At 42.2% G+C, this 19,369-nt stretch overlaps 1 protein-coding gene across 11 annotated transcripts in view; it reads left to right on the plus strand.

The window, feature by feature from the left end:
- Hectd1 (HECT domain E3 ubiquitin protein ligase 1) overlaps nt 1-19,369 on the plus strand; it is an 88,514-nt gene that overhangs the window by 64,644 nt on the left and 4,501 nt on the right. For 5 of the 11 annotated variants that reach the window (XM_075947480.1, XM_075947483.1, XM_075947481.1 and 2 more), the window contains 12 exons: nt 1,208-1,341; nt 2,352-2,474; nt 4,808-4,964; nt 7,499-7,721; nt 10,573-10,627; nt 12,326-12,508; nt 12,935-13,139; nt 13,221-13,306; nt 13,474-13,601; nt 15,214-15,415; nt 16,529-16,666; nt 17,648-18,255. In XM_075947480.1, coding sequence (XP_075803595.1) covers nt 1,208-1,341; nt 2,352-2,474; nt 4,808-4,964; nt 7,499-7,721; nt 10,573-10,627; nt 12,326-12,508; nt 12,935-13,139; nt 13,221-13,306; nt 13,474-13,601; nt 15,214-15,415; nt 16,529-16,666; nt 17,648-18,255 — 2,242 coding nt within the window. The remainder of the gene's footprint in view (nt 1-1,207; nt 1,342-2,351; nt 2,475-4,807; nt 4,965-7,498; nt 7,722-10,572; nt 10,628-12,325; nt 12,509-12,934; nt 13,140-13,220; nt 13,307-13,473; nt 13,602-15,213; nt 15,416-16,528; nt 16,667-17,647; nt 18,256-19,369) is intronic. The other 6 variants (XM_075947482.1, XM_075947485.1, XM_075947486.1 and 3 more) reach the window with 3 other exon arrangements.

Genomic DNA, 19,369 nt, shown 5'->3' on the forward strand with positions numbered 1-19,369 from the left:
TCTTGCTGGTCCTTGTTTTGTTTTTGAAAGAAGCTTACTGTAGTTCTGGCTGACTCTGAAGTCATGATTCCCCTGCTTCCACCTACTGATTGCTTGTATTACAGCTATACTATACAACATCACTTCAACATGACCCAGTCTGCACTGGAGAGATATCCCTAAGAAAGAAGACGATGAAGGGGATATGCTTACTCTGTAACAAATAGATACTATTCTTAAGTCGTCATTGTCATTAAGTAACGTGCCAGCTCTAAGCTTCATTCTTTTTTTTTTAATTATATTATGTGTATAGCATTCCTTCCACGTGTGCCTGAAAGCCAGAAGGGGGCGCCAGGTCTCATTATAGATGGCTGTAAGCCACCATGTGGTTGCTGGGAATTGAACTCAGGACCTCTGGAAGAACAGTCAGTGCTCTTAACCTCTGAACCATCTCTCCAGCCCAGCTTCTTTCTTTTTGATTGTCTTAAATTCTGTTTGTCTTCATAAGGCCCTTTTATAAAAGCTTATATTTATAGATATTAGTACGTTTATTTAGTTATTTTTGGTTTTGTTTTTTTTTTTTAATTTATTTATTTATTAAAGATTTCTGCCTCCTCCCAGGCTTTCTCTGTGTAAACACCCCTTGCTGTCCTGGTCCTCGATCTGTAGACCAGGCTGGCCTCAAACACTCAGAGATCCTCCTACCTCTGCTCCCAAGTGCATTAAGGTGTGTGTCACCACCACCTGACTAGTTCATTTATTTATTAAATTCTGTCTTCTGGACATTCTAGCTATGTTTATAATGATATATATGTGATATAACAGTTCTTCACCCATAGTGTATGCTCAGTAGATATTCACGAGTGGAATCCATGACGCCAGTGCACTCTTCACATATTGTATTTCCAGTAACACTCAGAGAATGAAGGTGGGGTTGTATGTATTTTTGTCTTGTTTTAAATATCATTCACATGGGTGTCCTTTCGTAGATTGTTATAGACTGAAATACACTTCGTGGTCATCCATTTTCTCTGCCATGCTTGTGATTAGTCTCCGTTGTTAATTCTTATCTTATATGTGTTGATATGTAGGTGGCATCATTAACTGGCATTTATGCTTGAGCCTTTTGAATTTTATCTTCAGTTTGTACAACCCCAGGTGCAAAGACACCTTGCTGTTGTTTATTAATTGTATTGACAATAAGGTTGTTGGCTTTTTTCCTTCCTAGATTTTCTTGATAGCTGTCGTGCCAGTACTCTCTTAGCTGAGCTAGATGATGATGAGGATTTGCCCGAGCCTGATGAGGAAGATGATGAGAATGAAGATGACAATCAGGAGGACCAAGAATACGAGGAGGTTATGGTAGAGAGAATCGCCCATTCCCTTCACTAATATAGGTGTTAGAGGCCAGACATGGTGGTTGTTGACCCAGCATTTGGGGAGTGGAGATAGGAAGATCAGAAATCCAGAGTCGTTCTCAGCACTTGGGGAGTTGAGATTAGTTTGGCTGCATAAAAGGTTGTCCCAGAAATAAAATAGATGGGATAAAATATTAAATGACAAAAAATGTTAGTGGAATGAAGAACTTATTTATTTTAAGACAAGGTTTCTCTGAAGCTTTGGAGCCTCTCCTAGAACTTGCTCTGTAGACCAAGCTAGCCTCGAACTCACAGATATCGCCTGCCTCTGTCTTCTGAGTGCTGGGATTAAAGGCTTGTGCCACCACCACCCGGCAGGAGTGAGGAACTTTTAAAAAACACTTTTTAAAATGTATCATTTAAATGGCATATGCCTGGAGCCCACAAGACTGTGGGAAAGATGCTTGCCACCAAGCCTGGTGACTTGAGTTCAGTAATCCCTGGGACTCACAGTGAAAGGAAAGGAGAGACTGGATTCCTCCAGGTTGTCCTCTAACCTCTCCATGTATACCAGGGTACCCGAGTATTCTCACTGTATATTCCACAGCGAATGGAAAATAAGGGCAGGTGACATGTTGTCCCGTCGCTTGGGCTGAAACAGGAAGATTGAGGGCAGCCTGGGATTCCTAGAAAGTTCTGGTCCAGACTGGGCTATATAACAAAACTTAGTCTCAAAATAAAGTGGTACTAGAAAGGTTGGAGGTGTGAGTGTGGTGGAGTGCACTCTGTAGACGTAAGGCTCTGGGTTCAACCCCGAGGATTATGGAAACAGGAACACACGTAAGTGCCTTAAACTGGAAGACCAGTACACAGTGCACAACAAAAGCAAGCCCCAAACACCTCATCGGCCAGAGAAGAGAAAGATTTTTAAGTAACGCTATTCTTGGGCTGGACTGGATGAAGAATGTTGATCAAATCATTAAACATGTGTCTCTTGGTGATTTTGAACTTTAGATTCTGAGACGTCCATCCCTGCAGCGTCGAGCTGGCTCCCGCTCAGATGTGACACACCACGCTGTCACCTCACAGCTGCCACAGGTTCCTTCTGGAGCAGGCAGCCGACCTATCGGGGAGCAGGTACATCCACGTTTACTGCCCCATCGTGTGTTTTTACATTCACGGGATACATCATATGCCAGAGGAGGAGGGGCTGCTTTCACCTGAAACCAACTGCCCTGGTGTGTAGGTTCCAGCAGAGAATCCGGGATTTGCTCTGGTGTAGAGCAGCCGTGAGTTTCTTATGTGAAACTGCTTCATCTTGGGCTCTGAGTAAAACAGCAGAGGTGTGTAGTAGTTGAAGGAATGCTTTGTTTTTTCATTAAGACATCTCAGCCAGGTGATGGTGCACGCCTTTAATCCCAGTACTCAGGAGGCAGAGGCAGGTATATCTCTGTGAGTTCAAGGCTAGCCTGGTCTACAGCCTGAGTTCCAGGACAGAGAAACCCTCTCTCTCTCTCTCTCTCTCTCTCTCTCTCTCTCTCTCTCTCTCTCTCTCTTTCTCTCTCTCTCTCTCTCTCTCTCTCACACACACACACACACACACACACACACACACACACAAAATTTAAAAAAAAAAAAAAAGGAAAAGCACCCTCTAGTCCTTATCCCTACTTTTCTACTCTTTATAGAACACCCCTTCCTCCAGTGTAGATCAGAGGAGGTAAACATTTTTTGTTTGCACTTCGTGGGTCCCAAGAGTTGAATTCAGGTCATGAGATTTGGTGGCAAGTGCCCTTAGCTGTTTGAGTCATCTCATCAGCCCCTTGAGGTGGTGACCTTAGTGGACAGTGGTCACTGTGAGGTGGGCATAGTTCTCACTACACCGCATGAGTTACCTTGCTTCCTCCAACTGACTCTCTAAATGCTCATCACAGTTTTCAGCGGAAGCCACTCTGAAGTCATACATAGTAGTTCAGGTTCAGGATGCAAGCCTAACACCATAGCCATGTAGTATCAATTTATCAAGTGTTCAAACTTTGAGAGGCGTATGTATGCATGTGTGCCATTTGATTTAACAGTTAAGACTTTCATCTGTTTGCCTTGTAGGAATTCAAAATGCCTCCCAGTGACTCATCCATTTTGTGTGATCCATCTACTATGAGATGAAATTTACATTAAGAAAATACTTATTTTAAAATAATAGACTCATAGGAAATTAGAAAAGTACTACAAAAGGTTGCCTATGACTTTTGCCCAGGTTTTTCTTGATTGTTAGTGTTATGCCACCAAATTGTAAATCAAAGATAGGAAATAGAGATTGTATTTGTTTTTTGTCTTTAGGAAACTGTGTTAAATTACAGAAAGAAAAGAAGTTCATTCTTTTAAAATCATACCCTTAATACTAACTGTCACAAACTATTTGGAGCTAAAATAAATACGGAGAAGAATGAGATCTACTGTAAATTTATTTTAAAGACAGTAATGTAGAAAGGAAAAAATTGTTTCTTTTAAAAAGAACAAAACAGGGGCTGGAGAAATGGCTCAGCGGTTAAGAGCACTGACTGATCTCCCAGAGGACCCGGGTTCAATGCCCAGCACCCACATGGCAGCTCACAACTGTCTGTAAATCCAGTTCCAGGGGATCTGACACCTTTATACCAATGCACATAAAATATAAATAAATCATAAAAAAAAGAACAAAACAACAGAGGGGAATTGTAAATAGATTTTAGTTCAGTATCAGATAGAATCTTTCAGATTAGGTAAAATCTTTTTGTTTGTTTTTCAAGACAGAGTTTCTTTTCTTTTTTTTTTTTTTTTTTTTGGTTTTTCGAGACAGGGTTTCTCTCTGGTTTTGGAGCCTGTCCTGGAACTAGCTCTTGTAGACCAGGCTGGTCTTGAACTCACAGAGATCCGCCTGCCTCTGCCTCCCAAGTGTTGGGATTAAAGGCGTGCGCCACCACCACCCGGCTCAAGACCGGGTTTCTCTGTGCAGCTTTGTAGCCTGTTCTGACAGGCGTTCTGTAGACCAGCCTGGTCTTAAACTCCGGAAATAGAGATTGAATATAGTTCTTTGTCATATTAGCACAGGTACAGATTTTTGTAACCACTGGTCAGTATACATTTGATAAATAAATATGTGTCTTTACACATTTGTATTAGATTACTTCAGTTCAAGTAAAGGAAGTACAGTCCCCATAGAGAACTAAAGATCACCAGCAAGATGGCTCAGAGGCTCTAGCCACCAAGCCTGACAACCCGAGTTTGGTTTCTGAGACTCACGTGTTGGAAGGAGAGAACTAGTTCCCTCAAGCTGTCCTCTGCGCTCTACACAGGCATAAAAATTTCACATAAGTAACTAAATTTTATTTAAAATTAAAGGATGACTTACCTTGTGGTTGCCTTATTTGGTAGACATAAGTCAGTTCAGGGATAAGATTGTCACTGTATGTGGAATTTTCCTGCCATAGGAGGAAGAGGAGTATGAAACCAAGGGAGGACGCCGCAGGACCTGGGATGACGACTACGTGCTAAAGCGGCAGTTTTCTGCCTTGGTTCCTGCTTTTGATCCTAGACCAGGTCGTACGAACGTCCAGCAGACAACTGACCTGGAGATTCCTCCCCCAGGTGCAGTGTATTTCAGTGTGTGGTCTAATATTAATTGGTAACCAGTGAGGTAAAGTGCTGCTTATATTTGCAAGTTAATATTAAAAATTCTTTTTTTTTAAACTCTAAATTGTATAGATGTTGGGACCAGTGATAGGGTTCAATGAGTAATGGAGCTTGCTGCTAAACCTGACAAACTGGTTTCAAACCCTGGAATCCACATGGTAGAAGAAGAAAGCTAATAAACTGGCAGATGATTTCCACAACATGTGGGATTGTGGCACCTCCCTGTCCCATATATAAATAAATATTTAAAAAAAATAAGTTTAAAAAAAAGCTGTCTTAGGGCTGGGGAGGTGGCTTAGTTGGCAGAACACTTACTTTGCATGTCTGAAGACTTGTTTGGATTCACAGCACCCATGCAGAAAGGTGGTGGGACTCCCAGGTGGTTCAGCCTTAAAGCAAGCAGCCACTGTTCTTGCAGAGGATCCAGGTTCGAGTCCCAGCTTCCACACCAGGCAGCTCACAACTGCCTATAAATCAAAACCAGATATTTTAGAGAAGCCAATCACAACTTCTCTCTCTCTCTCAAGCAGAGTTGGGTTTTATAAAGGTATTTTAAGATGGGTGTATTGGAACATACCTGCGGTACCAGCACATGGAAGGCTGAGGATTGAGGGCCAGAGGATCAGAACTTCAAGGCCAGCTTCAGCCTGGACTAGAAGAGACTGCATCTCAAAACAAGAACAACAAAAAACCGTCAAATGAGAAAAGAAGGGGAGGGAGTAGAATACATACTTTAAGATAGATTTTTTTTTTTTTATTTTAGCATGGGGGCTAAGAAAATTGTTTAGAAAGAAAGATACATTTCAGAGAGTGGATATGGACTTCTCGAGGAAGAGTTGTTCTGGGTGTGTGTGTGTGTGTGTGTGTGTGTTTAGGGACTGAACCTAGGACCTGGACTCATGTGCTCTGCCATGAAGGTTTATCTCTAACAAAGCATTGTTTGTGTTTGTAAAGTCTTTTAAACAAGGTGTTATTTAAAGGTGGGGTTTTAAATTCTGTTAACTTTGAAAAGCTATCTGCTTCTTCATTCAAGATTTCTAGAGTCAGTTTGCCTGGGTGACAACTTCATCCGCTAACACTTTTTTCATAGGGCTAGGTATGGCGGCACATGCCTTTAATCCTGAAATTTAGGGTCAGAAACAGGTGGAATTCACCTAGGCTGCATTATCAAACTCTGTCTCCACAACAAAACAAAAACTAAAAAAAAACAAAACGACTTCATCTTTTTAGGGTATGATAGGTACCTCATGTGCCCCCTCCTACTCACAATACCTAGATCTCAATTTCTGGAACTTAAAACCTCGTTGCCCCAACATGGAGAGAGACTTTGTAGGTAAATTGAGTTAAACACCTTTAGATGGGCCCAATATCATCCTTGTAAGAATGAGGCAGAAGGATGAGAACCACAGGAGATGTGGTGCCAGGGAAGCAAAGGTCAGTGATGAGGGCTGTGAGCTAAGGAATGTGGGCATGCACAGCCTCTAGAAGTGGAAAACAGCAAGCTGACTGCGGTGGAGCCTCCAGAAGGAATAAAGGCAACAATTTTGGTTTAAAACTTCAAATCTCAAGAAGAGTGAGAAAATATATTTGTGTTGTAAGAGCACTCATTTTGTAGTAATATTGCATCTCCACATCTCTTTCATGGAGAAAATGATGCTTCTTGTTTGGCAAGGAAGTTAAAAAAAAAAAGATGATGTTAAGACTTTCATATCATGGTACCTGATTGTGTCCCAGTAAATACCAGGTATTCTAATACATGGTCCTTAAAAAAGGTTTGTTGCTAACTATGGTTTTATTGATATAAAGAGACTGTTCCTTATGATTCACATATTTTTTTTTAATTTAATGTCTTAAAGATAGATACAACTCGAATAAGATGCTCCGTACTCCCTTTGTAGAAGAGCAGTTACTTAAGCAGCACAGGCAGCTCTGTCGGTACCGTTCCTATCCTGATGTACTACTTTGGCCACACACCAGAATATGAGCTCTGCATCCTGCTTTGTGTATACTAGTGAGCGGAAGGACGTTCATCTTTCTGTGTTCAGTGACAGGGCCATGTTTCAATTAAAGTACAGTGGAATAAAGTCGGTGTAGTGCTCCCATCTCTGACTTCAAGGCCAGCCTGGCCTACAGAGCTAGTTCCAGGACAGCCAGGCTGTTAGGCAGGGTGGGGTCGCACCACTGCTGCCCAGCAATATTTTACTTTTTCAAGTAGGACAGTCAGGGATCATGTTGTCCCGGGTCTGAGAGGCTCGGGAAAGTGGATTGCCATGGGTTCAAAGGCCAGCTTGGAACTTGCTGGACTGTATGGCACATTCTAGGCCACCCTGAACCTCATAATAAGACCTTTTCTCAAAAACCAGAAATAGTAAGTCAAGTAAATCTTGAAGCCAGCGAGTCCTAAGTAGATGCTGTTAAGTGAATGTGTGGCCTGGTCTCCTAGTGCAGTGCCCTGTGTGAGACTGTTTTCCCATCTTTCATATCTTTAGGAACACCGCACTCGGAGCTCTTGGAAGAAGTTGAATGCACTCCATCCCCTCGATTGGCTCTCACAATGAAAGTAACTGGGCTTGGAACAACTCGGGAAGTTGAATTGCCACTTACCAATTTCAGATCAACCATCTTTTATTATGTACAGAAATTGCTTCAGCTGTCTTGTAATGGCAATGTGAAGTCAGATAAACTTAGACGTATTTGGGAGCCCACTTACACGTAAGAGATTTTGATATTTCAGCAGTCTTTGTTACTGTCTATGAGCAACAAAGTGTGGAGTTTCTGTATTGTGCATTCCAGGAACAGACAAGATTTGTTTCTTGTTTTATTGCTTTGCAGGGACCAATAAGGCTGTAGGATGGCCAGGCTTTAGAGCTAGAAGGACCTTTGGAGATAGACTCAGGGCTGAGAGCAGTGTTATCTGAATTTTTACAATTGCATGTGATAGAAATAGTAAATGTACCTTACTTGTCCCTTCTGTGGAGTAAGTTAAACTGCTCTATTTACTCCACAAATAATTGTCAATGACCCAACTGGTTTAGTGTGCTTGTGGTCAAATTTGTACCCAAGTTAAACCCCCAAAATTGGACCGGTTTTGTTTCTCAGTTTTAAAATCTATGAAATGAAGCATAGCTGGGCGGTGGTGGCGCACGCTTTTAATCCCAGCACTCAGGAGGCAGAGGCAAGTGGATCTCTGTGAGTTCGAGGCCAGCCTGGTCTATAAGACCTAGTTCCAGGGGCTGGAGAGATGGCTCAGTGGTTAAGAGCATTGCCTGCTCTTCCAAAGGTCCTGAGTTCAATTCCCAGCAACCATGTGGTGGCTCACAACCATCTGTAATGAGGTCTGGTGCCCTCTTCTGGCCTTCAGGCATACACGCAGAAAGAATATTGTATACATAATTAATAAATAAATAAATAAACAAACAAACAAACAAATAAATAAATAAAAGAGTTCCAGGACAGGCTCCAAAGCTACAGAAAAACCCTGTCTCAAAAGATAAGCAAACAAACAAAAGAAGCATAATTGTGAGGAATTGATGGGTTAACAACACATGTGAATCGTTTCTAGGGCATAGCAAGTGTTTAGTATTACCCAGTAAGTAAGTAGTATTTTATAATAAACAATAAATTATTAGAGCCGAGCGTTGGTGGCGCACGCCTTTAATCCCAGCACTCGGGAGGCAGAGGCAGGTGGATCTCTGAGTTTGAGGCCAGCCTGGTCTACAAGAGCTAGTTCCAGGAGAGGAACCAAATGCTATGGAGAAACCCTGTCTCAAAAAATCAAAAAAAAAAAAAAAACAATTATTAACACTTAATTTCACTTTTTTTTTTTTTTTTTTTTTTTGGTTTTTCAAGACAGGGTTTCTCCATGGCTTTGGTTCCTGTCCTGGAACTAGCTCTTGTAGACCAGGCTGGTCTCGAACTCACAGAGATCCGCCTGCCTCTGCCTCCCGAGTGCTGGGATTAAAGGTGTGCGCCACCACCGCCCGGCTTAATTTCACTTTTGTTAATTTGGTTTATGATCTTTCAGTAGTTCATAATCCTAGACAGTATTTGATAAAAGTAAGGTAGGTATTTTTGAGATAGAAAGTATTTTTGAGATAGAAAGTGATTTTATCACTTCAGATACTCAAAATTGATTTCACTGTCTTGGAAAATAAGCATTTCTTACTGGGTGGCGTTTGTTGACACACGCCTTTATTTCAGTACTGAGGAGGCAGAGCCAGGCGGATCTCTGAGTTTGAGGTCAGCCTGCCCTACAGAGGAGTTCCAGGAGAGCCAGGGCTGTTACACAGAGAAACCCTGTCTTGAAAAAATAACAAAAAAGAGGATAAGCATTTCTCATCATTGTTATTCCTAGCCTTTCTATCTATTACTTTTTTGCCTCATTTTATTTATGTAACTCTAAAAGAAGTCAAAACACTTAGTGCATAGAGCATTCATATTGTTAAAAGCTCTGCAGGCTTGGGGCTGTTGAGATGGCTCGTCTGCCTGGCAGCCAGAGCTCTAGCTGAGAACTGACTCAGTCCTCTGGTTTCCACGTGTGTTCTGTGGCGTGTGTGCATCCAGTGTGCGTACATACGAGTAATTTAAATTACATTGAAAACTGTAGAATTGATGTATGTATTTGTGGTCTTTTTGGAGTTTTTGTTTGTTTGTTTTGAGACATGTTAGGAGGCCGCTTGTTTCCTGGCTGCCCAGCAGCTCAGATGTAAAATAACCACACAGAAACTATATTATTTAAAACACTGCTTGACCCAATAGTTTTAGCTTCTTATTGGCTAACACTTATATCTTAATTTAACCCATTTCTAGTAATCTGTGTATCGCCACATGTCTGTGGCTTTACCTTATATGACATTCTGGCGTCCTGGCGTCCATCTTCAGCAGGGCTACAAGGCTTCTCTCTGACTCTGCCTTCTTTTTCCCAGCATTGAGTTTAGTTTTCCCTGCCTACCTAAGTTCTGCCCTATCAACAGGCCAAGGCAGTTTCTTTATTCCACAGTGGTATTCAAGGCACACAGAGGGGAACACATCAGAGACAAGCTTTTTCTGTGTAGTCCCCACCTGTCCTTTGTTTTGTTTTTTAAAGATGGCATCTCATATAGCAAAGGTTGTCCTCAAACTTGCTATGTAATAAAGGATGACTTTGAACTTATGATCCTCCTGCCCCCTCTTTCTTACTCATACTTTACTTATTTACTGGACATGTACCACCACACCTGGTTGATATGTGCTTTCTTTGGAATGTTTTGTCTAAAAAATTCTTTTTGAGCCATTCAAGTGTCATGTGGCTATAATCCCAGCATTTGGGAGGCAGAACACCATCAGCAGAACCAGTTTTGAGGTCAACTTGGGATATACTGTAAGAGTCATTGGAAAGAGTAAGGTTGGAAATAGACTTCAGTGCTAGAATATTTGCTGACAACTCCTTAAGTTCAAGTTCAGTGTTTAATGAAATGTATATCTAATAAATGACCTCATTAACTTATATTTTCAGATTAGATCTTTATTGGAAATAAGTATATATTTGGTTTATGAATTAATTAAATAATATCTTCATGTTTAGAATCATGTATAGAGAAATGAAGGATTCTGATAAAGAAAAAGAAAATGGGAAAATGGTAAGTTATTTTTACACAATGGGGCCTAGTTGTTTAGTGAAAAATGTGAAGAGTGTCTTAGTGTTTTATTGCTGTGAAGAGACACCATGGCCAGCTCTTATAGGATTGGGGGCTTGTTTCCAGTGTCAGAATAGCAGGCAGCATGGCCGCAGGCGGGAGTGGTGCTGGAGAAGTCGCTTCATCCTGTTCTGCAGGCAGCAGGAAGAGAGAAGGGGCCTGTTTTGAACTTTTGAAACCTCATAGCCCACTGCCAGTTACACACTTCCTCTACTAAGGTCATACCTCCTAACACATCTGTTCCTATCAAAGAGCTCCACTCCCTGATGACTAAGCATTCAAATCTACGAGCCTATGAAGACATTCAATTCCCTGGCCCTCATAGCTTTCTAGCCACATAATGCAAAACTGCATTCAGTCCAACTTCAAACGTTCCCACAATCTATCAGAGTCTCAACAGTGTTTAAACAGTCCAAAGTTTGCCAGGCAGTGTTGGTGCACACCTTTAATCCCAGCAGATCTCTGTGAGTTTGAGGCCAGCCTAGTCTACAGAGCAAGTTCCCGGAGAGGCTCCAAAGCTCCAGAGAAACCCTGTCTCGAAAAATAAAACAAAATGTCCAAAGTTCAAATATTCTGAGACTCATGGCAATCTCTTAACTGTAACCCCCTGTATAAATCAAAATGCACATCCCATACTTATAACATACAATAGCACAGAGTATATGTTACTATTCCAAAAGGAAGCTAAGAGCCAAATAAGGGACTTCTCAACCAAAGCAGGACCAAAAATCAGCTGGGTAAACTCGGACTGTGTATTTCCATGTGCCCTTTGGATCCCTAAGTCCTTTCAGCTTTGTTGACTGCAGCACACCTCTCTCGGGCTGAGTCCACTCCCTCTTAGCAGCTCTCCTTGGCAGGTATCTTACAATTGTAGCTTCTCCAAGGCAATCTAGGCTTCACTTTCACAGTTCCATGGAGCGACTTCTCTAGGCCTCCCTGCAGGAACACCCATGACATATGCCTTGCCTCAGCTGTTTTTCAGAGAGGGAGAGCACAGCCCCTTTCTTGTAGCCTTGACTGTAAATCCAGAGCTATGTTCCCAGAGTTGCCACGTCCTGCTCCTTGCTGGGGCTGGACCTTGGCCCCTTAGTCCAATTACATCAGCACATTGTCCTTTTTTGCGGTGCTATTAATCCAAAACTCACTTTTGCCTTAGGCAGATTTTTAGGACAAGGGCAAAAGGCAGCCACATTCTTTGGCTAAAATATCATAAGAAAAGAATGGTTTCTAGGCCACTTACTGATATTGTTATCCTCTGAAACTTGTTGAGCTGAGAGAGTCGAGGGTGAGAGGAGAGAGACAGAGAAACCCGGCCTGCTGTGGGCTTTTGAAACCTCAAAGCCCACCACTAGTGACACGCTTCCTCCAGCAAGGCCACACTTCCTAGTATTTCTAAAGCTTTCAGACAGTTCCACTCCCAGGCAGGTAAGCCTTTAATTATATGAGTCTGTGGTTGCCATCTTATTTAAACCAACCCAAGGAGAAAAAACAGATTGTATCACAGTTGAGGAGGAAGGAGACTGGCGCTGAACTCTTGAAGTTAGACTAAGTTGCATGATCTCATGGCTGTGTCTGTAATGCATGTAAGACATCACAGACCCCATTACTGGGAGAGGCCACTGTTTGGTTTTCCTGCCGTAGGGCTGCTGGTCTATAGAGCATGTGGAACAGTACCTTGGCACTGATGAACTACCAAAGAATGATCTGATAACCTACCTGCAGAAGAACGCAGACGCCGCTTTCCTGCGCCACTGGAAATTAACCGGCACTAATAAAAGTATTAGGAAAAACAGAAACTGTTCTCAGCTTATAGCCGCATATAAGGTATATATTGTATTAAAGTATTGGTTTGAGTGGGAATGGCTTGCGCTTTGTTTTAGCTTTAGAACTGAGGGCTAGGGTACAGTTCAGTGCTGTAGAGTGCTAACACAGCACACACCAGACCCTGGATTAGATGCCCAGCACCGAAGAAGATAAGGAAACAGCAAGAGCATCTGGAGAGTCTGAGTGGCGTGGTTAATGTGTCAGTGCTAAGGTGCAGGTGCCCCTGGGCTGTGCATTGCGGTGGACCAAAGCTTGGGCTTTCATTTCCTTTGACAGTGTGAATGATTTTGAATAAGCTTTTTGTCTTGTGGGATAAATGGTTATTTCAAAAATAAGAAAAATTTCAACAATCATATTAATACTAAGAATAATGAATGGTTTTCTTGAAAAAGTGATTGATTGCTAATTTTGCTCTTTGTCTTTCAGGATTTTTGTGAGCATGGAACAAAGTCTGGATTAAACCAGGCAATTTCTACTCTTCAAAGTAGCGACATTCTTAATCTGACAAAAGAGCAGCCTCAGGCGAAAGCTGGCAATGGCCAGAACTCCTGTGGAGTGGAAGATGTCCTTCAGCTCCTGCGCATTCTGTATATAGTTGCCAGTGACCCTTACTCCAGAATATCCCAAGAAGGTCCGTAAGAAATCTTCATTATTTCTAGATCAGTTGAAAAACGGGTTTTTTTTTTATTAATTGTGTTAATTAACTTTGCAGATGGTGATGAGCAGCCTCAGTTTACTTTTCCACCTGATGAATTTACTAGTAAAAAAATCACCACAAAAATCTTACAGCAGATCGAGGTAATCGCCTGGGTGACCTTTGATGAGCCTTCCTTTGTGTGCCTTTCTCTCTTCTCTGCCTCTGATTATCCTCATTCCTCTGCAGTACTACTTCACATAGTCTTTGGTGTTCATTATTGATTTCACTTAATGCTCTTAGCACTAAGGTGTTGTTTGTTAACCCACAGGAACCATTGGCTTTGGCGAGTGGGGCTCTGCCAGACTGGTGTGAACAGTTAACCAGCAAGTGTCCTTTCTTGATTCCATTTGAAACTAGACAGCTTTATTTCACCTGTACAGCATTTGGTGCATCCAGGTAGGAAGTGACCCTTTTGATGTTTTTAGAATTAAGGTATCTTTCATTATAGAAGTTGAGAATATGCATGTGCGCTGCTCGGGTTGATGGAGGGATGCGTTGTGTCTGGGAAGGGTTGTCAACACTTGGACGTTGTCCATGCTCACTTGGATGCAGACGCTTTGTTGGTACAGCATGGATTGCATCGATTTCTATTTCCTAACACTCAAGAGTTCTTTGGCAACTTACAAAATCCTCAGTAAGTCAGACTGAATGCTGGTAAATCGCATTTCATTTTTATTTAGCGCACTAGAGTCTAACCCAGGCTCAGTAAATGCTGGATAAGGTCTTGGTCACTGAGCGGCAGCCCCATCCTTTGCAGACATTGTTAATATTTGCCTGTGTCTTCTACCTGGTGACTTTTCTCTTTCTACTGTCTCGTGTATAGCGGATTTGATTTTGTCCTGTCTCCCTCCTCTAGACCACAGCTTCACAAGAGCAGGGGTTTTTTTTGTTTTTTTTTTTTTTCTCTTTAGCTCTTTGGTTACCTATTGTGGTTGAAACATGTGAAACAGTGTGTATTAGAGGTGTTAAATATTTTTCTCAGTGGGTGAAGATGATTGGCACTGAATGCCAGGACCTGAGTTCAGTCCCTGGAACCCATGTGGCTGAATTAAAGAGCTGATTTCTGAGAGTTGCCCTATAATCTCCACATGTACACTTGGGGACACACACAAAATTCTTTTCATGTCTTAAAATACCCATTTTAGGAATGGAGAGATGGTTCAGCTGTTAAAGGCCATGCTCACAACCAAAAATATAAGAGTTTGGTTCCCAGCAGCCACACACACACACACACACACAAAATCCATTTTAATGGTAGTTGTCAGTGCCTTTCATAGTAATAAAGATAGCATAACCAATTTTTTGTTTCTCATGACACTATTTTTATGTATTATTTGTTTGCATCACAGACCTTTAGTATTATTTAATTGATAAAATAACAAAGAAAATATATAGCTAGTTCTTTCTCTTTCTTTAAGGAAGGTTATAACAAAATGAATTTTATGAATTTTTACATAATGAATTGCTATTTGAAATTAACTAGCTAGGTATATTTGTTTACAGCTATAATTTCAGCACGCTGGAGGCTAAGGAAAGAGGATTGTTAGGTAAGAGGCCAGCCTGAGCTACATAGTGATTTCCAGGCCATCCTGGGATACAGAGACACTGACTGTTGTTGTTCTTTTTTTTTTCCTTCGAGTTAGGTTTCTCTGTAGCTTTGGAGCCTATCCTGGAACTAGGTCTTGTAGACCAGGCTGGCCTCGAACTCACAGAGATCCGCCTGCCTCTGCCTCCTGAGTGCTGGGATTAAAGGCCCGCGTCACCACTGCCCGGCGACACTGACCTTTTTTTTTAACCAAATAAATTACCTGACTGAACACTTTTTTGAGATTCTAACGCGGCAGCACATTCTGTTCCTGTAATCTTGGGAATCGGGTAATAGATACAGGAAATGCCTGTCTCCAAACAACATTTAAAAACAATTGCAAAGCAGTCCCTTCAATCTGTGCCTTCTGCTGCTGACTTAGCCACTGTCTAAGTATATAAGGATTTTGGTGGTGTGTTTCAGGGCAATAGTGTGGCTACAGAATCGACGAGAAGCCACAGTGGAGCGAACAAGGACCACCAGCAGTGTGAGGCGAGATGATCCTGGGGAGTTTAGAGTTGGTCGGCTCAAGCATGAAAGAGTAAAAGTTCCACGTGGTGAATCCCTGATGGAGTGGGCTGAGAATGTCATGCAAATACATGCAGATCGGAAATCAGTTCTAGAGGTAACCTCATGTAAAGTAAAGCTTTTTGGTTTTTTATGGGAAAGAATGCATGGGAACCAGGGAAGCTATCTTCACTGTGTAAACCATGGCAGACAACAAGAGGATTTCCTCCCCCTGTGCAGAGCCTTTCTTCCAGGCAGAGCATCTCAGAATGCCTCCCCTCTTCCTCTCTTGATTATCAACATCTGCGCTATGACCTATTTATTGACTACGTTGGACTGGGCAGAACACACAAGGGGTTATTTTTGGCTAGCTACATTTTACCCTTCCATTAAGCTGTGCTTTTGTAGTATCGCCTCCCCTAAAGTGTGGTGGTGTTGACCCCGCAGCAGCTGGCAGTACTTACTGCAGGATGATGCTGTGGGCATTTCTGGGTCTTACCCCATTTACACAGTGACCTGTCATGGATGTGACCATCACAGACTGGCTACATCAGATGTCGTAAGTCTCTAGATGTGCAAGGTTTTATTACTGTTGCTATCTATAGATCCGGCCTGCCTCTGCCTTCTGAGTGCTATAATTACAGGTGTGTGTCACCACTGCCTGACTCATCATTTTAAGTTTTTCTGAAAATTTTCCTATAATTTTTGCATCAGATAGAGTGTATTCAGAAGCCTCCAAGGTGATTGCTTAAAGTCACAACTGTAGAATTTAGGTGTTTGGTCATAAAACCCAGGTAGAAAAAACCTATATACCATCCTTGCTTCAAGTAAATGGTTGAGATTTGGTTTCCTCTGATGGAAAGATGAGATTTGATTATTCTGCTGAGTCATGAGATAGAATCTCCAGAACAAGTAACTAAAGCATGCACAGTGCTCAGCGCAGTGCCTGATGGTCCACAGGGGGAAACGAAGGCTTCAGAGTCCCAGAACCCTGTTCTGAAAAAGGAGATGGATGGATGCTACTGGATCTGTGCGGCAGAACTGATTCATTTAAAAGATGGTCAGGAGTGGGGGCACCCGCCTTTCCGTGAATTTGAGCCTGGCCTGGTCTACAAAGCCGAGTCCTAGAATAGCTAGAGCGGTTATACAGAGAAGTCCTGTCTCTGAAGAAAACACCAACAAAATGTCCTACAAAGTGACCTTTTCTTTACCATTCTATCCTTGTTTTTAGGTTGAATTTTTAGGAGAAGAAGGAACTGGCTTGGGACCCACTTTGGAGTTTTATGCACTTGTGGCAGCCGAATTCCAAAGGACTGACTTGGGGACGTGGCTCTGTGATGACAACTTCCCAGATGACGAGTCTCGTCATGTGAGATCTAGTTCTTATCTTGGGGTTTCAGTTATGGTTGCTTTCACAAAATGTTAAAATATGCTGTGCCAGCTTTTTTGGCTATACTTGTTTTTTTTAACTTTTAAATTTTTTAACTTTATGTATATGAGTATTTTCTGGATGTTTGTACATGTATGTGCCACATGTGTGCCTAATGCTGGGGGAGCAGATCTAGCCATTGGATTACCTGGAACTGGAGATATAGAGGCTTGTGACCACCATATGAGTGCTTGGAACTGAACCCAGTTTCTCTGCAAGAACAGACAGTGTGCTCTTAACCTGCTGGGCCAGCTCTCGGGTTCCCTAGCTGTACTTTTAAAGATTGTTGTTTATTTATTTATTTAAGACCCCATTCCCACCCCCAATACTGAGGCTCAAACCCAGTGCATTATGGATACTAGGCAAACAGTTTACCACAGAGCCACATTGGCGGCGCTTGTTTTTCATAGAGAGTGTGAGTGTGACGTGTGGAGATGAGAGGACAACTTTCAGAAGTTGGTCTCCTACTGCATGTGCGCTCAGGCCAGCAGGCTTGACGGTGAGTGCATCTGTGTGGACAAGTCCATGCATGCACTACTGTGTGCACATGCCGTGTTATCTGTGGAAACCAGCTTGTGGGAAGAGTCCACTCTCTGCACCATCGGGGTCACAGATACTGAGCTCTGGTGGTGGGCGTGGTGGCAGAACTCTAGCACAGTTAACGTCTTGACAGCCCTGGTTTTGGTTTTGGTCTCACTGTTTGGCCCAGACTGGCCTATACTTTTATTATTGAATAACCTTAGTGCCATTAAAATATTTAAGGATTAAATTTGGTTGCCAAAGTTAATTAATGTTCATACATCTTTAAATGACTAAATTTTTACAAAGTGTTTCATGTTTATGAATCTTTTAGATGGTAATAGACGGTTTGATAACTTTTTTATGTATTTATTAGTTTATTGTGTTTCTTTTAAAACCTAGGTTGATCTTGGAGGTGGGTTGAAGCCTCCTGGATACTACGTGCAGCGGTCCTGTGGGCTGTTCACAGCACCATTCCCACAGGACAGTGACGAGCTGGAAAGGATCACAAAGCTCTTCCATTTCCTTGGCATTTTCTTAGCCAAATGTATTCAAGACAATAGACTGGTGGACTTGCCTATTTCTAAGCCTTTCTTTAAACTTATGTGCATGGGGGACATTAAAAGCAATATGAGCAAACTGATCTATGAATCACGAGGCGACAGAGACTTGCACTGTACAGAAAGTCAGTCGGAAGCGTCCACAGAAGAAGGTCATGACTCTCTCTCAGTAGGAAGCTTTGAAGAGGACTCAAAGTCAGAATTTATCCTCGATCCCCCTAAACCCAAACCCCCAGCTTGGTTTAATGGAATTTTGACTTGGGAAGATTTTGAACTAGTAAATCCGCATAGGGCCAGATTTTTAAAAGAAATTAAAGACCTTGCTATCAAGAGGCGCCAAATTTTAGGCAATAAAAATCTTTCTGAAGATGAGAAGAACACAAAGTTACAGGAATTAGTGCTCAAGAATCCATCAGGTTCTGGACCTCCACTTAGCATCGAGGATTTAGGGTAAGATTTATGTATTTATTCTTTGACCTAACAAATGAGGAATTAAAGGGTTCTGTTTCTCTGTCCCTGCGGGTCTCTGGCATCTGAGTAGAGGCGGGAGCACACTGATGGGCGCTAGAGGGTAGTGGGATCTGTTTGAACTTCAACACTGTCGGGTGGACGGCTCAGTCCGAGTGGTGCTTGTCTAGTGTGTGTGAAGCCCTGGGTCTTCCGCACTGCAGAGGACCCTGCCTGTGGGCATGTGCCTAGAATCCCAGTCTGGGAGCATGCAGGCAGGAAAATGAAGAGTTTAAGGTTATCGTTCACTACATAGACAGTTTGTGGCTAGCCTGGTATACATAAGACATTGCCTTAAAAGAGAAAAAAACCAAACATTAATCAAATTTTTGGAGGATTATCTGAGTTTTCAAATATGATAAATTTGTATCTTGTATAAAAAATTCAAAGCCAGGGCTGAAGAGATGGCTCAGTGGTTAAGAGCACTGACTGCTCTTCCCAAGGACCCGGGTTCAATTCCCAGCACCCACAAGGCAGCTTACAACTGTCTGAAGATCCAGTTCCAGGGGATCTGACACCTTCACACCAATGCACATAAAATAAAGTTAAATAAACCATAAAAATAACAATAATAATAATAAAGGACCTGATAAAAAATAAAAAAAATTCAAAGCCAGCCGGGCGGTGGTGGCGCACGCCTTTATTCCCAGCACTCGGGAGGCAGAGGCAGGTGGATCTCTGTGAGTTCGAGACCAGCCTGGTCTACAAGAGCTAGTTCCAGGACAGGCTCCAAAACCACAGAGAAACCCTGTCTCGAAAAAAACAAAAAAAAAAAATTCTGATCCTGCAGCTCTAGTACATTTCTTTCTGCAGAAAATTGTCGTACCTTCTAGTACATTTGCAGACTTAGTCGACACAGCACAGAGGCTTACATGCCGGTCACCTCTGACTTTACACAGTAGGCTACACACACTAACTGGAAGTTGTCCATGTATGGGCTTTGAATTGACTTTACACAGTAGGCTACACACACTAACTGGAAGTTGTCCATGTATTGGCTTTGAATTGACTTTACACAGTAGGCTACACACACTAACTGGAAGTTGTCCATGTATTG

Source organism: Microtus pennsylvanicus, chromosome 14, assembly GCF_037038515.1.
Source record: "Microtus pennsylvanicus isolate mMicPen1 chromosome 14, mMicPen1.hap1, whole genome shotgun sequence".
Classification (NCBI taxonomy): Eukaryota; Metazoa; Chordata; class Mammalia; order Rodentia; family Cricetidae; genus Microtus; species Microtus pennsylvanicus.